General features: G+C 46.5%; 2 protein-coding genes across 6 annotated transcripts in view; one reads left to right on the top strand and one right to left on the bottom strand.

Moving 5' to 3' along the window:
- The window catches only part of LOC135911154 (excitatory amino acid transporter 3-like), a 31,690-nt gene that overhangs the window by 7,093 nt on the left and 4,487 nt on the right, over positions 1-20,110 (top strand). For both annotated transcript variants that reach the window (XM_065443325.1, XM_065443324.1), the window contains exons 4-9: positions 5,593-5,885; positions 6,859-6,901; positions 6,984-7,032; positions 7,790-7,976; positions 10,074-10,307; positions 11,287-11,481. In XM_065443325.1, coding sequence (XP_065299397.1) covers positions 5,593-5,885; positions 6,859-6,901; positions 6,984-7,032; positions 7,790-7,976; positions 10,074-10,307; positions 11,287-11,481 — 1,001 coding nt within the window. The remainder of the gene's footprint in view (positions 1-5,592; positions 5,886-6,858; positions 6,902-6,983; positions 7,033-7,789; positions 7,977-10,073; positions 10,308-11,286; positions 11,482-20,110) is intronic.
- Positions 11,377-20,110, bottom strand: part of LOC135911155 (acetylcholinesterase-like) — a 36,230-nt gene continuing 27,496 nt past the window's right edge. Inside the window, exons 7-8 of one of the 4 annotated variants that reach the window (XM_065443326.2) lie at positions 18,306-18,380; positions 11,380-11,515 (exon numbers count right to left, since the gene is read on the bottom strand). In XM_065443326.2, coding sequence (XP_065299398.1) covers positions 11,440-11,515; positions 18,306-18,380 — 151 coding nt within the window. In that variant the 3' untranslated portion in view covers positions 11,380-11,439. Of the gene's footprint in view, positions 11,565-18,305; positions 18,381-20,110 lie in introns of all 4 variants that reach the window. The other 3 variants (XM_065443328.2, XM_065443329.2, XM_065443330.2) reach the window with 3 other exon arrangements.

Below are 20,110 nucleotides of genomic sequence, written 5' to 3'. Positions count from 1 at the left end.
GGGTAAAGTTGACGACTGTTTGATTATGGCAGGTAGGTGGTCATTTGTGTATGGATTGTCCAACACTTCCTAGTTAACATCAATAAAAAGAGAAGGTGAACAGAAAGCCAAATCGAGAGAGCTAAAATTACGTGAAGTGGGTGAAAAATAAGCAGGTGCTCCTGAGTGTAAAAAACAGATATTGTTAAACAAAATAAAATCTGAGTTTTTCTCTTTGGTAAGTTTCCTCACTTCTCCAAAGATTACAATGGGCGTCGAAATCCCCTGCGAGTGTAAAAGGGTCCGGTCGCAGTTCAATCAGCTTTTCAAGTTCTTTCACATTTACGCTTTCGTCGGGTATTATGTACAAAGAACAGATTGTTATACTTTTTAAAAGAGAGAATGGTGACGGCTACCGTTTCGAAAGGAGCATTCAGTTTAACTTCTCGGGTGGGAGCGCACCTATCACGACAACGGCAACTCCTCCAGACTGTCGGCTGGTGTTTTCCTGGTCTTTTCGAAGGAGGAAAAAACCTTTTAAAAATTCTCGTTTTGCGGACCTAGATTTGTTTCCTCTAAACTAAAGGCAACTGGGAAGAAACTATTTATGATGTCTTTTATATCAGCTAAGTTTTGTAGTAGACCTCTGCAGTTCAACTGTATAATAAAAGCCAGAACTATAAGAATATTTAACAAAAATTGGTCCTTAAATACAAATTATTGGTGACACATGTTAATAACGGTAACCATTAGGTTACCTGACTGTTTTGGAACGGTCACTGATAGTTTGTCCCTTTTTGTACGCTCGAGAGGGCGCTGGTGTTTTGATGTCAATGACACCGGTGTTTTAGTGTCGACCTCCATTGCTCTCTCAAAAGCGCTGGAGGACCGAGAGATATACGCGGAGGCACGCGCCTCGGGCCTTGATGTTCGAGTTGTCTTAAGGCCCTGCGAGACTGTGGGCTCCGGAGCCGTTGGAAGCGATGGGGCAGCACTGGCTTCCACCATCAAGGGAGCGGGAAAAGCCACCGCAGGGCTACTGCCAGCGGAGCCTGTAGGCTCTCGGGGCTGTTGTGCCTGGCGGTCCCTCAGAGCGGGGTGATGCCCCACCAGCGACACGCAGCTGTCACGGGTGCGGTTTACGCTTCATCATTCCCTTCAAGGCAGTTCACTTCAAGACAGCAACGTCGCCCCTCCTGACCGTCACGAAGGGGCCACTGATCGATGGCGGGGTCATCGTCGACAACTCCCAGGGGAAGCGTCAACGGCACGTTCAGTTTGCCACGTGGTCGCCTCGTATTTTGTCACGTTAGAGACACGAGCACCACGTTAGAGACAGGAGCAGCACGTTGGAGACAGGAGAACCACGTTGGAGACAGGAGCACCACGTTAGAGACCAGTGTGGGGCGATAGAGGTGGTGAACGATTCGGCATTTGTGATTGGCCAGTGAATACCCTCAACGACGAAAAGAAGGCAGAAAAGGGCATAAAAAGCGGATCCGGACGGCTGTGAAGGGAGAGACGCTCGCACAGCAGAGCCACTCGGGCATGCAAAGACGCTAGCATGTAGTGTACTTCGATAGTTCGAACCATATTCTAAACTGAACCATGTACCTTTTTTTTTTAGTATAATCCTTTTTTTTATTCTCTTCAACGTCGCTCGGAACCCTTCTTTCTCCCGGCACCTGGCACGGCACCAACCACGGAACCTTCGTTGGCCGCACGGACCCCCGATTTTTACAACGGTGGTAGGCAGCTGTGAGGTTGACCTCACGGAACTTGGAGCGTGCCAACTTAACAGGGTCTATATAGCACTGCCCCCTGATGCGCCACATTGGCATAGCTGAGTTTAGGTAGGCGTGATACGCGTTTCCTAGCTTTACAGAATGATATCTTTTTTTCTTTTACTGTGATTGCAATGACTTCCCTTTCCTTTTTCCAAACTGAACATCACCATAAGTAATCAGGGTGATCACCTTTGCAGTTTACGCAATGTGGAGGAGAATTACAATTGTCGGATTCATGTTTGTTGGAGCTGCATTTTGCACATGACGTTTTGCCTCTGAAAGAGGGAGAAGCATGGCCAAACCTTTGACACTTAAAGCACCGTCTCGGAGTGGAAATATACAGCCTGACATTGACCTTGACGTAGCCAGCCTCAAGAGAACTGGGCAATGCACTGGTGGCAAACGTGAGAATGACATGCTTAGCGGGAATTTCGTGATCCTTTCGTTGAAGGACGATTATTTGGACTTTTGTGACGGCTTCCACCTGGAAACCCTCAAGGAGTTCCTCATCAATCAAATTCGTGAAGTCTTTCTCGCAGATCACGCCCTCGCTCGTGTTTAACGAGCGGTGAGGTGAAATCGTGACTGCGACATCACCGATACTGGCGACTTCTGGGCGCTTTTAAGCTTGCTCTTTCTCTTCCAGTTCTAGGAGTAGATCTCCACCGGACGTCTTTGAATCCTTGTAGGCTGGCCTGAGCTTTTGTATGAGGCTCTTTGCCACCGAAAATAGGGAAAGCTTCCTCGCAGAAGCGTTTCCTATGCTATGTATAACGTGATACCTGACATATGTTGGGGCATTACTTCGGAAAGTAAACTGAAATGTTGCTTCGGTGCGCCCTCGTTTCGAAGGCGATCTGGTAAAAGGGGAAAAGCTTCTCCCATAGAGTTTCTTGTACATTCAACGGCGGTGATGGCCACTTACCCCTGAGCCTAACAGGGGGACACTGCAGGTTTTTAGAAACCTGCAGACGCCAGCTATGTACCACCAGTATAACCTAATATCCAGACCCAAGGCTGGATATTTTTCAGAGAGTTAACATTTGCCGCGAGACAAGTTGGAAATAAATGGAAGAGAGAAGACAAGAAAGCATACAAGTGGGAGAAAAAGACGAAGATTGGAGGGTGGTATAGGAAAAGGCAACTACCGATTTCCCCCGGGTGGGTCAGTCCGGAGTCGCTGTGTGCGTGAAGCTGAGGCCAAAGGGGCGTGTTGCCTCCGTCGAAGGGCCTTAAAGGTATAAGCACTCAGCATCGGCTCATCCCCCAGGATCCCTTTCTCCACGCACACGGCTAAGCCGCGCACGGTTAGACGCGGGAGGGTCCAACCCTCGTGTGCTCGGGTACGTGGTGTCGCAAGTCACCAAACGCCTGCTTCCGCAGACGCCCCTGCGGGGAAGTGCACGTTGAAGAAACCCAGGTGGTCCAAATTAAAATGTGGTCCTCCCCTACGGCGTACCCCATAATTAGATTGTGATTTTGGCAAAGTAGAAACAATTATTTTTAATACGTACGCATTCTAGGGCGCCTTCCCTCCGAAATATGTCTGTCCGTCTGACTGTAATGCGTGACCCGATGCGATCCATAGGTATACATGGGGTCCTATGGGGATATATATGAGAATGCCTTACGACTACGTATGACTACTGAGGTGTGTGTGTGTGTGTGTGTATATATATATATATATATATATATATATATATATATATATATATATATATATGCAGTCACGTTTAGGATCCATAGGTATACATGGGGTCCTATGGGGATATAAATGAGAATGCCTTACGACTACGTATGACTACTGAGGTGTGTGTGTGTGTATATATATATATATATATATATATATATATATATATATATATGCAGCGATGTGTATAAGCACCTGCCTTTCTGCATTTTAGGAACATGTTTATTTTATGGAATTGACCTCACGCTCTCACCTCAGCTTGTAATATTTGTTCTTCTGTATCCTGAAGCTGTACGATCATTGCTCTTTTGCATTTCGTTTTTGCATGTTATTTTCTCCTTCATCCCTGATTAATGAGGTTATTGTGCAATTGAAGACCCGTGGAAATGCTCAACTTCCATCCTTTATGTAACAATCATGCAAAATGGCATTTGAAGAAATAAACTGACCAGACTTGGCCATACGTTTAACTTGGCCCCGTCGGCACTGCCACCTTGGAAACGTTAAACTGTGTGGAAGAACTTTTTTTCCTGACGTTGAAACTGCGAACATGCTGCGTTCTCGTAAACTTCCATTCTAATGGACCAATGAACCTTTTTTTAGGTTATTTATTTATCATACTTTACATGCAGGCTCAGGAGGTTGGAGCATAGTGTAAGCGGGGTATAAACAGAAGTAGGGATACAAAAGAGTACAAACTATGCAACTATATAAATTAAATATATGAATACAACAACAGCAATAACTATGACAGCAAAACTGAAACAAGCACTCGCACAATATATATTCATTTATGAAATAAAGTAATGAAGTGATGCTGAGCACAATGAGGCTGTAGTTGCTCGCGAAACGTATCGCGGTTAGGCACGTTAACAGTCACGTGGAGAAGATCAATCCACAGTGGCAATGCCCGTTGCAAAGCAGATCAGTTGAACGCGCATGTCGTATGCCAAAAATATGCATGTAGCTGTGCAGTTTACCCATTCGGGCCAACGACGTGCGTTTCGGTGCGTGCAAAGAAAAAGGGCACGGTTGGAAGGAATGAACATACTTTTCTTCGGTACAACGATAATCTGCAACGCTACAGCCTAGACAGAAGAACTTACCCGCAACCTCAACCCAGCTTAACTAGGGAGGAGGCAGTAACCTTCCGGAAATTGCAAACCAACAGCTACGTTCACGGTATTGTATTGCACCGAATCTCACGTACTCAGCATTCATACTTCGGCACGTACTGTGATGTCCGAGACGCCCTATGTCATAAGGTTTGGGGATGTGGAGGAAAACATGGCACCGTAGACACCCAAACAATAACCGAAGAGCAGTGGGAGGCCAAGATATCAGACCCGAACCCGAAGAGACTGTGCAGCCTGATCGACCGGGCACGGGAGATGGCCATGGCCCGCGGCTACTTGGAATAAGGAGCCCGCCAACCTATAGCGCGCAGGCTGCGCTTGCTCAGAATAAAAGTCTATTCTCTCTCTCTCTCTCTCTCTCTCAGTTTGTTTACGAGATAATACACAGGTATTGCCCAAGAGGTAGGACAAAAGATAGTAGTTATCCACCTGACCGAGTTCTGACCACGCCTGGAGCGACGGCAACAGTAGTAACACACAGCATAAGCCAAGATTAACACTGGTTAACCAATAATGCCATCAATGTTAACGAAGTTATATTAAGCTTCATGCAAACACTGATTATGCAAACGCCATTAGCATAAGGGCGTACCTCTTAAGGGAATAAATGACCCCCCCCCCCCTCCCCCCAAAAAAACAATTGTGATGCAACATTGCTTACAAAAGCATTATAGAAAATTAGAGAACATGACATTTGCATGTGAATTGTCAATGAAATACAATTTTGTTTTTACGAGTTAGGAGCGATGCTATATGTGACTGCAGCAACATCAATCTATATGATAAGCAAGGATTGTATCTTTTGTTTTAAACGGCGGCACATAGACGTTCTTGCCATCTAAATTATATAGAAGGGTAGTCATAACATAAAAGCATAATCTGATAGCCGATGTATTGTTTGCCATTATTTTTTCGAGGTCTGTATACCACAGACGTTTGTGTGTCGTTTGTTAAACTAGACAAGGAGGCCAATACTTTTCGTCCTCGCCGCGGTGCGCAGCTGATGTACGTGGCGTTCCCGGGCGACATGCTGCTGCGTATGCTCCAGCTGTGCGTGATGCCGCTCATCACGTCCTCGATCGTGGCTGCCATCGGCGGCGTCGACCTCCGCCTGGCCGGTCGTCTGGGAAGGCGGGCCTTCATCTACTACATGGCGACCACGGTGATCGCCGAGATCGAGGGCCTGGCGCTCGTCTTTCTCATCCGGCCCGGCGTACACTCCAGCGTCGACTTGGCCAAGGCGCCGCCCAAGAGGATCTTCTACCTGGCCGACGCCATCATGGACATTGTCAGGTGCGTCCCGCCGAACCCTCGCTGACTTCGAGCACTTCCCAAATAAATTTAGCGTCAGAGTGGAACTCTGGGACAACTAGCCAATATGCTATATAGTGGGTCAATACGCACAGGCAGTCTTGAAAGCGTGCTTACAGTACCGGCCCTACGATAAAACGCTTAACATCGTATAAATCCAACTCCGGCACTGCTGCGTTTAGCATCATTGTTGAAATTGTTGACACATACGCAGACGCGATACAGTCTTTGTTTTAAGTTGTGCTTGAGGGCATGGGATGAAATACAAATGAACGATCGCGGAGCAAGGATGTTTGCTCGTAAATTTGGAAAATGAAACGTAAAAGATAACTTCACAAAATTGTCTGAAGCCACAAGCACGAAGATTTACGCACAACCCATCGTTTTCATGCTAGCCTAACAATCGCAGCGTTGGAGTTCTCTCTGATAATTTTTGTAGGAAACTCTAATACTGTGGACACTGTCAAATTCGGCCATGTTCTCAGGTTCTACCTTCTCGGCGTTTTGGGCCAATCACAGAGATTGTAGCTGCCCCGTGAGCCAATCGAATGACAAGGTGGCAAATTCAACAACAGGGCGGCATTTGACATTTTCAGAATAGCACCAGAGTCCTTCCATGTTTTTTTAAAGCACCAAGGCTTAAGCGACCGACAATTGAGTAAGACTACGGCAACCGCAAAGAAATGTGTTTTGTTTGTGAACAGTTTCATTTGCTGCACAGTTTCGGTTTTGTTTCGACTTCAGCAGTCTTTAAATTGTGTTTCGATGAAAACGCCCTCGGCACCAGTAGCTTTAGTCCAGCCACCTTCCTGTCTCTTTGTCTATGTCTGCCTCTCAATTTTTTCCTACTCTAAAGTTTGCTGGCGTTCTCCTAGCATTCCCTTTCCTGGTGAGTGCTGCTCATAGTCCGCAAAGCCATGCTGTGGCTGACGCATTTCGTTGCAACTTCGTGCAGGAACATGATTCCACCAAATATCGTAGAAGCTGCCCTTTATTCCGTAAGTTTTCAAGTTATATTTATGTTAAGGCAGGCGCAAATGATAAAGGACGACATTTGAAATACCCATTTCTCTTCCACAGTGGTCCACCAAGGCGATAATTCCAGTTCCGCCAGATGACAACTCGAGCAGTAAGTGCGCCTTGTCTTTGCAGCGACAGCCCTCAGAGTGCTGTAAAATGTGCTTCACGAAACGGCAGCGCAAGAATAAATCATTTTTACGACTAGCTCTTAAAACGTTACACGAAATAATAGCAGTGAGGTAACAGATTTTGGTGAGTAACCAATTGTGGTGAGTAGCAATGGCGGGGCGCTGCTGGAGCAAGCGATGATTGGAAGAGCGAGATGAAGCGGTTGGCAAAAAAAAGGGGGGGGGGGGAGGCAGCAAGAGAGAGGGGAACTATTTAGATCACAGCTGGAATGATACATTTAAATTTTAATGCTAAAAATTAGGCGGTAGTGTTTACACGAAGTTTTCTAAGTGTGCTTGAATAAGTGAGTTCCCCGGCAGCCCGCAAGATAGAGGAAGGTCCATGAATTCATACTTGAATTTACTGACAGTGAACCAGCTTGTCGCGTGCAATCGAATTCAGTTTCAGAGCGCAATACCACCACTAGTAGAAGGAATTTATAATATCAATAGGTACAGACACTAAGAACGCCAGAAGGATAGCTTGTAGATTTTGTTGATTTGTATGTGTATTCGTTCGTTTTTTTTTTCAAATTATTTCATCCCTTTATTCGGTTTATAAACGACTCCGCATACCACCAGGGCGACCAGCACTCGCGCGCTTCTGCGATGCTCTCTTTAATAATTACGCTGCAAAAGCTGGCCCCTCAACTTGCCGAAGGGGCGAGGGCACCGATCTGAGCGGCAGGTGTGCCGCAGACATCACCGAGGAGGAGCCGGAGTTCGTGGTGGAGCGCGCCCAGGGCACCAACGTGCTCGGCCTCCTGGTGTTCGCCGTCTTCGTGGGCGCCATCATCGCGTCCACCGGCGAGCGAAACCGGCCCATGCACGACCTGGTCGTCAGCATCACCGACATCATGATGAGCCTCATACGAATCATCATGTGGTCAGTGAGCGAGGCGTCGCGGAGTCCGCTTAGGCCCGACGCGTCCCGTTTGTTTTCACTCGGGCGACTGAGGTCTTCTTCGATTCGCGGTGAACACAAGAAACGCATTCAGAGTTGCACAGCCTCGGATCAACACATTCTGAGCAACAGTGCGCAAACGTGAAGCAGACGGTTAACGAGGTCGCTAACGAACGCCTTCACCCAGCGTGATATTTCTTTTTCGTGAACGCCGCCACCATTGCCTTGCTGTCATAACGAACACTGTCAGCATGCACGGGGCTGCGCTGCCTGCGCGGTTACATTTCGCGAATGAAGAAACACTGAACAGGAAGAGAATGCGTAAAAAAAATAAGAACGAGCAATATAGAAAGTAATACGCAAGTGACGTACATCGTAACAGAAAACGAGAAACGTAGCAGTATACAGAGCGTTGTGCATGAGCGTGAAGATTAAGGCAAATGCAAAACGGTTCGATTTGATTAACCGTAAAACGTCAACATAGCGAAATAAGAACGAGCAGCAACTTTTGTTTTCCTTCTGTTAATCATAAAATATTTGGTGTAAATTAGGGTAAACTTCATATTCCTTTAAAAAATGAAATGTAAATTATGACAATACAAATTTACCGCCGGTAGAGGCCGAACCCGCAACCTGAGCATGACGTGCGTGTTGCTCTACCAATTTAGCTGCGCCCACGGCCGTACTTCTGCCCACGTTCTCGAGTATAATTATGTAATGTAAAATTAACTAGCCCTACTGGGTGCCACATAGTCAGATTGTGATTTGGCACGTAAGACCACAAAATCCTTAATTAGCCCTGCAACCGTACTCTTTGTCGCTGCGGATTCTATCGCCTCCTTCCTATGGCCCCATGGAGTGGCGAAGCTACATATTTCTTCATGTACTAGCTAGGAAAAGGGTTAAACATGCTGCTTTGAGCTGTTTTTTTTTTTTGCGCGCCCACGGTAGCATACTGGAATGACACGGCGGAACCGAGTGGTAATGCACTGAGTCAACTCGCCTGACACATGGCAAGAAGGGGGAGACAGTAGGACCCGCGACGTTGAGACACCCCAAATTTTGGTTGAGCGCTCTATCCGTCCACTGCTTTTAAAGCGAGTTTTTTTTTTTTTTTGCTTAACCTTGGGTTTGGCGTTGCTGCTATCTGCTGTCTGCTACTGCGTCATTATATATTTTTGAATTTACATAGGAAGTTCATATGTGTGTAGAATGCTCGTATACTCTCAAACGGGCTTATAGAACCCTCCTATGATGAGTGACAAAGTAGTGCGAGTACGCGCACCTCTGCTCTGCTTAATAAAAAAAAATCCTTGATAAAACCTGGCCATGTATTGTTGGCTAATAGATATATCAAATCACACCGACCTTTTAATGGAATGACGCGTTATATTCAGCATATTCATTAATTTACCCACTCGATATGTGCCACTGGATGCCTGCCCATTCGGCCAATCCTCCAGAACGCGTACGCGCCACTGTGGCACAAACGATACCCAACCTTTATATGTAGCTAGATGTGTGTTCGCGCTCCTTTGTACGCACACCTGTCATCGCCATTATTCTCTCGACGAGCGTCATGCATAGCCTTCATCCTCGTGACATCGCCGACATCGACGCAGTGACGTCACTGCGAAGAACGACGTTGACAGATCTATGCTGGCAGACTGACGGTGCGAAAGACAGAGGTACAAGTTTTGACGATTGCCTTTCCCGTTTCATTGCTGCGTCTGCGGCCTGATGAAAAGTGGCACGTGCTACGCAGTGCGAGGCACGCGCCTATTCGGCAAGTCAGGAGCTACGGTCAGGAAAGTCCGGCAAGGTTCGATAAGCAAGCTTCGCTTTGAAATTATAGGATTTGAAATATATAGGATGAAATTGTAGAATAGGATTTAATGCGCACAGCTTAACTGAAGCTTCGCTTCGCATGGATTTCAATAAGCGCTTTGAAACTGCACATTTTTTTGTATTTTATCTTGGGCTTACGTCTCGGATAATGTGGTAGCAATTACTTCGGCGGCCATCCTGACAGCACTTTACCTCGTTTACTCCCCAACCCCGCCATCGGGGCACGCATAGGTACTGCCCGGCAGGCGTAGGATTCCTGATTGCGCACCGCATTCTGGCCACGGGCGATCTGGGCCGCGTGCTGTCACAACTGGGCCTCTACGTGGTCACCGTGCTCACGGGGCTCGCCGTCCACATGTTCTTCGTGCTGACCGCCGTGTACCTGCTGTTCGTGCGTCGAGGGCTCGGCTCCTTCGCCAGGGCCATGATCACCCCCGCCCTAATGGCCATCAGCACTTCCTCGAGGCACGCTCCGCTATTTCTTGCCGTAAAAGAAAACACGTGAAAAGAAAACTTCACCTTTGCTCTTCTAGCGCGAAAAAGGGCAAATGATGTTCGCTATAGCCAACTATATACTGTAGTACCCCAGCTGGTTCTGCTGAAATTGAGGACGACACAACGAGCTATGGAAAGAAGAATGATGGGTGTAACGTTAAGGGATAAGAAAAGAGCAGATTGGGTGAGGCAACAAACGCGGGTAAATGACATCTTAGTTGAAATCAAGAAAAAGAAATGGGCATGGGCCGGACATGTAATGAGGAGGGAAGATAACCGATGGTCATTAAGGGTTACGGACTGGATTCCAAGGGAAGGGAAGCATAGCAGGGGGCGGCAGAAAGTTAGGTGGGCGGATGACATTAAGACGTTTGCAGGGACAACATGGCCACAATTAGTACATGACCGGGGTAGTTGGAGAAGTATGGGAGAGGCCTTTGCCCTGCAGTGGGCGTAACTAGGCTGGTGATGATGATAATGATGACCCCAGCTGGTAGTTGGTAGGAGCGCTTGCGTGCGTCGTCCACTTCTCCCCGTAAGTATACGTAAGTATACTACAAGCATGTCGCGCTTGTAAAACGTTGAGACAGAATGTCACCTTTCTTTCTGCGTCATCAAATAACGACCGTGTTTTTTGATGACTGAGTTTATTTTTTTTATTCCAATCAATGAAATACTGAAAAGATATAAAAAGCCTGGCATCCGCGAAAATAAAGGTTCTGAAAGATGAGTTCGAAGGCGAGCAAAGGGGTTGTCTGCAGACATGTCATAGCTCCCGGAGCCTAAAACAGAAACGCGCCTTGCCGTATCTTGCATGTTTTCACGTCACACCTTATACACGTCAGTGCGAAGTATTTTCGAGGCCGTTTGACCTCATACGAACAGCACGTATATGAAAGCGGCTGGAACACGCCGCCTCCACTTGCCCCTCGTCCATAAAAATGTCCAGTTCGGCGACAATCCCCGTGACTATAGCGACGTTGGAGGACCGCCTTATGCTGGACCCACGGGTGGTGCGCTTCATGGTGCCCGTCGGCGCCACGGTCAATATGGATGGCGCGGCACTATACGAGGCCGTGTCCGCCGTCTTCCTGGCACAGCTTCACGGCGTCGACATGGACATTGGCCGAGTACTGGCTGTCAGGTACGATCTCAGCGCGCGCAGAGGTTGCCCACTCCTGCAGTGCAGTCATACGTAGTTAACGAATTCAGGCAGCCATTTCCGACCTGCGAGTACAATTAATATTATGAGACGAACGGCGGGAAAGTGTGTTAACGTCTGCCAATAACATTTCGACTTTTGCTGCTGCGGCTTTTGAGCTGCGCTTGTTAAATAACGGACCGCGTTCTGATCAATGAGCAAGTACCAAAGTATACGAACAATCATGGGAAGTCAGTGGATGGACTTCATGCAGTAACTACCACACAAACCAGCAGGCACTGCGGGAGTGAATTAATCCAAGAAAAAAACATACGAGAAACCGTTTTTATTTGTAAGAAACAGTCGTATGTTTCAGTGAATTTTCCTGACGCAGTACGAAAGGAACCATCTTGAAATATAGCGCAACGGGACGGCACAACAGAAAGGAAGACGAACACAGGCGCAACAAGTGCGCCTGTGTTCGTCTTCCTTTCTGTTGTGCGACCCCGTTGCGCTACATTTCAAGATGGTTATCATGTCAACATACCAACTAGCCCAGCACTCAACTCGTTTAAAATGCGAAAGGAAATGGCGAAAATAACGGCGCAGCCCCAGTCGCGGCCGAACTCGTAGCCACGAGGCTTGCTCTGTGCTGCCAATTCACCTACGGCAGCTGTGTCCTGAATGGGTATTGGCAAAGATAGGATATAAAATTTGACGTCAGCAATATGCTTTGTCACGGCCATTTGTTCGTCTGGGCAGAGACAGCCAACCCAATTCTGTGCCGTGTCTGAACGGAACTGACAGCATAATTTTATGAACACGACGAACCTCGCAATCGCATAAGCTTTGTTGAAGCCGACAATAATGATTTCAAAAGTTTTTTTGCCCACGAATACAACTCATGACAGTGAGTAACGACTAGTCGAGAGTGATTGCACACGTTCATGTTCACTTTTGTTTTTGTCTTTTTGCGATATCCTACCTTCAAGTTTTCTTGTGTTGGACGCTACATCGTACACTCTGCTTACATAGTATATATGTACCTTGTATTTATCAGCAAACTAATAATGTTGCCGCTGCGCCACACGAGTGTAGGAGCTCAGCACAGCCAGCTCTTTAAAAATCCCTGCGTCACTGCGTGCAACATGGAGCCTATCGCAATTTCAACCAATAGCGTAGCCTTCTCAGAATGCTAGCGCCCTTTGTCGAGGCGGTGTAAAGTTAAACCAGACCACCTATGATGACCTCTTTAGAGTCGTTAAAAACGTGAAGCCTCCCACATTATTGCTCACTGTAAACTTCGACATCACGAGGTGCATGTTACCAGCCCTGGAGATTAAACATTTGAAAAGAGCACATTTACTTATCAGCATCAGACGCGCCTTTCTTTGTCACTTCCCACGTCTGCCAAAAAAAAAACCAACAGGATTTCTTTCTCGCTCATAAATGCAGTAGTAATGGCAGTTTCTTGTTGCGTATACATCACCGATGCTGAATACGACCTATTAACGGAGTCGGAGCGATTTCCACGCCCGTATAACGGTGCCGGCGGAAGCGAAAAGAGAGCGTTCGCAACAACGAGCACCTCTCAAGCGACGTCGCGCTTCGGCGTCGCAAAAGCGCGCATCTCTCCCTAGGGGGCGCAGAGGACGCCATCCCCCCGCCAGCCCTTTCCTCCAGCACGCCCATTTTTGTTTCTCCGCCGGCGTCGCCTCGGGAGAGCTACGCCTTCCGATGAGGAGCGAAGGCTCCACTTCAATGCACAAACATGGAACGTCGCTTTGCCGAGGATTATTATTTTTTCCTTTGTTTTTTTTTTCTGTTAAAGTAGTAGTAGAAAAGAAGCAGGGGAATGGCGCACTGCGTGAACAATCGCTGCCGCGCCTCTCACTCGCTTACCCCCCCCCCCCCCTCCCGTTTTCTTTTTTCGTGTTGTAAAAAGAACCGCATTGCTCCGCCGCCCGTGTTTTTGCGACGCCAGAAAAACGGACAAGAAACGACGACGGGTTCTGAGCACTAACCCAGCCGTGCAGCTCTCGGAAGTGCTTCCTCGCAGTGAACGCGTGAAAGCAAGCTTTCTATACCGGCAGCGGCAGTCGCAGCGGGACGCTTTTGCGCTTATATGCACAATGGCACCCGACGCAGGATCTCTGCATTCCAGCGGTGAAGTGCTGGCGAACGCGCGGTCGCCGAGAAATAAAACTCGGATAACAACTCTCGATTAACCTGATCCAGTTCTCGGAGGGTAATGGTTTGTTGCGAGCTACGCCATTTTGCGAGCGCACGAGAGAGCTCACAAACGCGATCCAACTAAGCGTCAAGACTTTCGGGGAAATTTGCGGATAGCGCACAACACAAGACAATTCCAGAAATCCCCTTTAGAGAAAGAAAAAGAAGGAGAGAGAAAAATGTCGTTGCGTGCATTGCGTGCGGGCGTTTCTTATTAAAATCACCAGACGAAACTCTGGCGCCGCGATCGTTCATCTCTCAAAGAAACGACGAGCAGTACATGGATTCTTCTTCTCGTCTTCTTGCTTGTACCTCCAAACGTTCTTGCTACTTAATCTATTACGCTATATCTGCCTTTATTGGCCTAAATTGCCGAGAAAAACATATTTTCCTAAACCAATCAACTCAATAAGACTGCGCAGATGCTAATCTTAATTATCGCAAATTCTTGCGCTAGTAACTTAATATTTCGCTGAATGTGAACATGTTTGAACACAAGAAGTTAAACTTTAGGCAAATCCATACACTATACCCATCATTACCATGCTGGCTGGAGCACCGTACTTGCAGCTCCCGCAGATACAAGCACCAGATTTCCCTCTGGGGATTTTTGTAGGAAACTCTATACCCTAAACCAACCGCCGTGCAAAGCGCCATGTTTTGTCAGCAGAGAGACCGGACACAGTGACACCTTAAATCATTCCACATCAATCATAAATCCAATGGACACCTTGGTGGGCAGCCGTAGTACGACAAATTCAACGAGGACAGGCTGTGCTGTTTAAGTTTACGATCAAGATAAATTGACATTTCGATAACGTAAGGCAAGCTAACGGATTAGACATTCAGGCAAGAACCATCTCAGAATGACTACCTACGTTACTGTGATTAGCATTGAAGCAATGCATAGTGCCACGCCATATTTCCACCGCCGAAACCCGTCACGAGGCATGTACTGCGGCCGCGCTCCTCTCTCGTGCTTCCCTCTGGACACACTGCGCCATCTAGTGGCGGCGCGTGGTACGCGCGTGGCACTTCACTGCGATATATATTTAGGCACAATTATCTGAATATATACGACACGAGTTCGATTCTGCCCAGCGTCAGATAAAGCTCAAAGAATTGTTTTGTCACTGAAGAGCGGCACATATTCCGTGGCCCATAGCCAGTAACCCAAGTACATCAGAATTTGAACCAAACTGAGTTCATGAAAGGCGAGCCATAGGAAATATTGTAAGGAGTATTTAATGCTCTAACTTTTCTTTATCTGCAACCTTCCTTTTCCTGTTGGTCTAGTTTGCTTTTCCGGATGAATTTCTGTATTGATTATGAGATGTTCAGTTTTGTGGCGCAAGGGCCAAATATGGCCAGAGGGCGCCACGTATGTGGTGATGTGGTGACAATGATCTGTCAATGCGATGGGCGGATGTATTGCAATAAGTAGATGTTACTTGGCTGTAAAACGGCCTAAAAATCAGTCGCTGTAGGGTGCGTAAAATAGGTATATTGAAATAATGTACATGACAGTGAGGTGTGCTATGACTGTGAAATATGTGTTACAGAATGATCAAAGAACAAAATTTAAGAATGTGAGACTATCACTACCGCTTCACCACGGCCCTTAAACACAAGGGTACGGAGGCGTGTGCTATACAAAAGCTACTGTCGCAGGAGCACCCTCTGGTAGGAGGATGCGCTACGACGTTCCTGGGCTAATAACATGTAGAACTACATCATTTAGATAATTTAGAACTGCCTTCACATTACATAATAGTTCTAAGCCCAGAAACAATGGTGGATGCAGATGGATATGGTAATGGAAGGCTTGGGCAAAGTGCTTTTTCCGCTCGGTTTCTTTCTTACACTCCACAAGGACGTGGAGGACGGTGAGCCTTTCACCACACATTCCACATGGTGGAGGTTCGCCGCCAGTGAGTAGGTAATTATGTGCGCGAAATGTATGCCCATCGCGGAAAGATTGCGGAGAATCCTGAATCGCATGTCGTGTCATGCGCTTTCTCTATGTATAGAAATACTGAAAAGTAAATACTGCTTATGACTAAACGCATCTATGATGTTTGCCTCAATGCGAACAAGGTGGTCTATTGTCGACATTCTTTCACAGAAACCACATTGAAGGGGTTCTAGTTTTTGTTACTTTCTAGGAAACAAATTAAGCGCCGGTATTACCATTTTTTAACACTTTGCACAGACAGCTTGCTAGCGCTATTGGCCTGTAGCTGCTGGCCAAAGCCGGGTCTTTGCCTTGTTTAAGTACCGGGATGACTATAACTTCTTTCCACCACGATGGAATATTCCCCGCCGTCCACATAGCATTGAAACGAAATTAGAGTGTTTTCAGTCTTTCAAGGTGTAGGTACGTAATGATTTCGTACATGATACAATCGCCACCTGCCGCCGAGTTGTTGCAACGAACAAGAGACGCCTTAAGTTCAGCCAAAGTAAATGGGCGATTGTAATCATCACTGGATGAACCTTTGCTGTTTAGGGGATGCCGCTCTTTGCGTTCTTTTGAGTTTTAGAAATGTTTCCATATAGTGCGATGAACTCGAGACATATTAAAAGTGTTCGCCTAGGCAATCCGCCTGATCTTCCAGGCTATCATTTTGGCTACTTACTAATAGTAGGGGATGTGACTCCCAACCTATTAACTTATTTACCCTATTCCAAGCTCTTGTTTCATCGGTATATTAATTTATACTGGAGATTACCTATCCCAACTTTCTCTCTTTGCACTTCGACGTGTTCTCCTGCGTTGTGATTTGACCTGTTCCAAATTAGTAAGGTTTTCCGCAGCTCGATGATTGCGAAGCAATCTCCAAGCTTTGTTTTGGTTTTTCCAGGCTTTCCGACATTCGTAGTTCCTCGATGGGATGCGACGCTTATTAGCCAGTGCGTTAGCTTGTTTAATACATTTAGCTGCAGCGTCAATAATAAAACCTGTTAGATACGCCACAGCATCGTCTACATGAAAAACAGCAATGTTATCTCCGCCTAAATACGTAAGCTCTCGGAACAGTTCCCAGTTGGCCTAGTCCACGTTTCATCGAGGAAGATGCGGCGAGCACTCATCTTGTTTCGTTAAGTTTACCATAATTTGGAAGTGGTCGCTCCCAGAGGGGTTCTTCAGAACGGACCACTCTAGATACGGAATTAGTGTACTCGATACTAGACTTAAGTATATGGAGGAGTATGTGTTATGCGTCACGCTGTAGTACGTTGGCTCTTTCTTATTAGGTAAACATGCTCCTGAGAAGAACTTCAGTTTGGCCTAGTTGGTGTTTACTGTATATCATATTGACCGCAAATAAAGACGGGGACAGCAGGACTGTGTTCTCTCCCGCTGTATCCGTCTTTATTTGCGGTCAATATGATGTGCTCCTGAGCAAAAGAGAAAGTTTTCAATTAGGCGCCCTCTTGCATCGCAACGAGAGTTTCCCCACAATGTGTTATGTTCGCTTAAATCTCCAACAACTATGTATGGCGCCAGAAGTTCATCTACGTAGTTTTGAATTTCGGTTTTATGAAGTTAATAATTCAGAGGACCGTATATAGAGCTGATAGTGACTAGCTCGTCAAACACCCCCTCATCGGACAGCAACTGCCTGTAGGGGCGTACGGAGTTTTAGTTCCCGGCAGGCAACACCTCTGTCGACTATGATCCACAAGACTATGGCCTACACACAGTGACACTTCCGTCTCACAGTGTCTTACTGTGTGTGGGCCGGATAGCCGCCGGAGGTTGTTGTGGCGCTGCCCCCTGACGCGCCACTTGGCGAAGCTGTTCTTTGGCAGGCACTAACCCGCCTGCGTGCCTCACTGAACGATATGTTTTCCTTCACTTTCTTACGATTGTTTTGCCCTGGACGTGCTTCCCATTACAGTTCACGCAGTGTGGAGTATTCTCGCACTTGTCAGATGGCTGTTCTTGGGCACTACATTAAGCTCAAGTCTGGTGGTGTCGAAAGCTCTATAAACTGCCGCCAAATCTTTGGCAATTGAGGCATCGGAGAGGATTGGGGATGTACGGTCTGACCCGGGTCTTTATGTGCCCAGCCTCAATGATATCAGGCACCATACTTGATACGAAAGTTAGAATTGGGTGCTTTGTTTCGATCTCTTTGTCATCGCGCCTCATTTTAGTTCTCTTGACATTGATCACGTTTTGATCACTCCAGCCCTCCAGTAGTAAAGTTTCAGTCAGCTCCATGACATCAGCATCGAAAACGACTCCGCGGGTTGTGTTCATAGTGCGGTGCGGTGTCACTGTCACTGGGAGATTCCCGAATAATACCAGATTAGACGGTTTCTCGTGTTGTTTCTTTTCGCGGAGTTCTAGGAGATTACCCCTTGCCAACTTGGTGACTTTATAACCTGGACCAAAAGCTGGAGTGTTTTGGAGACCAAAAGCGTTTTGGCACCAAGAAAAGGCGAGATCATTCTCGCTGCATTTTCTTTCTTTTAACGTAATAAGATCATGGAAAATTCTCAATATTTAGACCAAAAAACTTCACAACTTCGTCGGTGCGCCCTCGTTTCTGAGGGCTATCAGAAAGTGGGGGGAATGAACTTGCCATATGTAAAAGTAAATTCTTCGCCAGCAAGGCCAGCCATCCACCATGGAGCCCAACGAGGGGACAATGCAGGACCTGGAAAGAATAGGTCCTGCAAACGCCAGCTATACGCCACTACTATAAATAAATATGGTACACCCAAGGTTGTCTACCCACACAAGGTTAACCCTTGCCACCCGGAATTTCTGAAGTGAGAAGGGAATAGAAGACAGGACAGATGAAAAGGCGAGAGAGGAAGATTGAAAAGGAGGACAGGAAAAGGCGACTGCCAGTTTCCTCCAGGTGGGTCAATCTGGAAGTACCGTCAATGTGAAGCAGAGGCCGAAGAGGTGTGTTGCCTCCTCGGGAGCCTTAAAGATCCAAACACCCGGCATCTGCTCAAACCTCAGAATCCCCATTTCCCCAGACGCAGCAAAGCCGTGCTTGGCTACACGCGGGAGGGCCCAACCCTTGTGTGCTCAGGTACGTCGTGTCGCAACACACCAAACGCCTGCTGACGCAGACGCCCTTGCGGGGTTTCGATATTAAACAGCCCTCATTTAAACCCTTCTCAGTTTTCTTAGATCTGCGTCAACAAAGGTTAGGATTGGTTATGTGTAGTAAAGTGTTAGTTACGTTTTTTTACTAACCATCGTTTACTTGTTAGCGAGAAACAAAGGAGCGCAAAACAAAAACAGGCGCTAAAGCACGTATTCATTCATTCCGCAGTTGTTTAACATGGACCGAGAAATTGCAGAGGCAAACTAGACGCTTGTTTGTCCTTCAAATGCTAGGTAAGGGACAATCTGGAAAGGCGTCGGATATTTCATTATTATGGTCCCACGGCATTCTGGATAAGCCTTCCTACGTGAGAGTGAATATGACAAGAAAGGTCATGTCTGTAACGTGCTTTTCATTTCGTCGGCCAAGGAGTGTGGTGTACATGCAAAACACCGAAAGCCTCGCCGCAGTGCAAATTTCGCGAAATTGTTTTAAAGGAATTACAACTATGTAGTAATAACTATAAGTAATACTAACTCAATAATATCTTCGCATTCACGACAGTACAACTATACATTATGATGATCGCCAATTCGAAGACAATGCACTGACATCAATTGACTGTGTTACTTAATGTATTCCTCATATATGCAGCTACTTGCTAGCAGTTAAGTTCAAAATTTCATTTACATTGCGAGCTAACGTTCTTTGTTTTTTTTATATACGTCCATTGTGCAGCTTTTGATTTTGTATTATGTGATATACGGCTTTGTGTATGATTCTGGAGCTATTTATTTATTTATTTATTTATTTATTTATTTAAAATACTTTCAGGGCCCAAAGGCACTACAGAAAGGAGTGGGAAAGAAATGGCAAGACGTGCAGAAAACAAAAAAACAGAAGTATTACAAGGCGTCTTGTAAAGCGATCTTGAACTGGTGGTCATCAGCAATGCTGGCGATTGTGGAGGGAAGGTGGTTCCATGCGACACTTGTTCTAGGAACAAAAGAGTCATTACACAATTTTGTGCGACAAGAAGGTAGCCCCACCTTGAAGCGATGATCGGTCCTTGAAGAAATGTAATGAGGTGGATGAAACAAAACGTCCTTCATCTCGTTGTTATAATAATATATTTTATGAAAAAGGCTGAGGCGAGATGACTTTCGACGCAACGAAAGGTCAGGCAAGTTTAGGGTTTTCTTCATGGATGTGACACTGGAATGACGTGAATAATTCGACAAGATAAAACGTGCGCCGCGATTCTGAATGGCTTCAAGAGTTTGAATGAGTGTAGTTTGAGTAGGATCCCATATGGCGCATGCGTA

The sequence above is a fragment of the Dermacentor albipictus genome, chromosome 9 (assembly GCF_038994185.2).
Source record: "Dermacentor albipictus isolate Rhodes 1998 colony chromosome 9, USDA_Dalb.pri_finalv2, whole genome shotgun sequence".
Taxonomy (NCBI): Eukaryota; Metazoa; Arthropoda; class Arachnida; order Ixodida; family Ixodidae; genus Dermacentor; species Dermacentor albipictus.
Note: the sequence above shows the minus strand (reverse complement) of the source record. Positions and strands in the feature narration are given on the sequence as shown.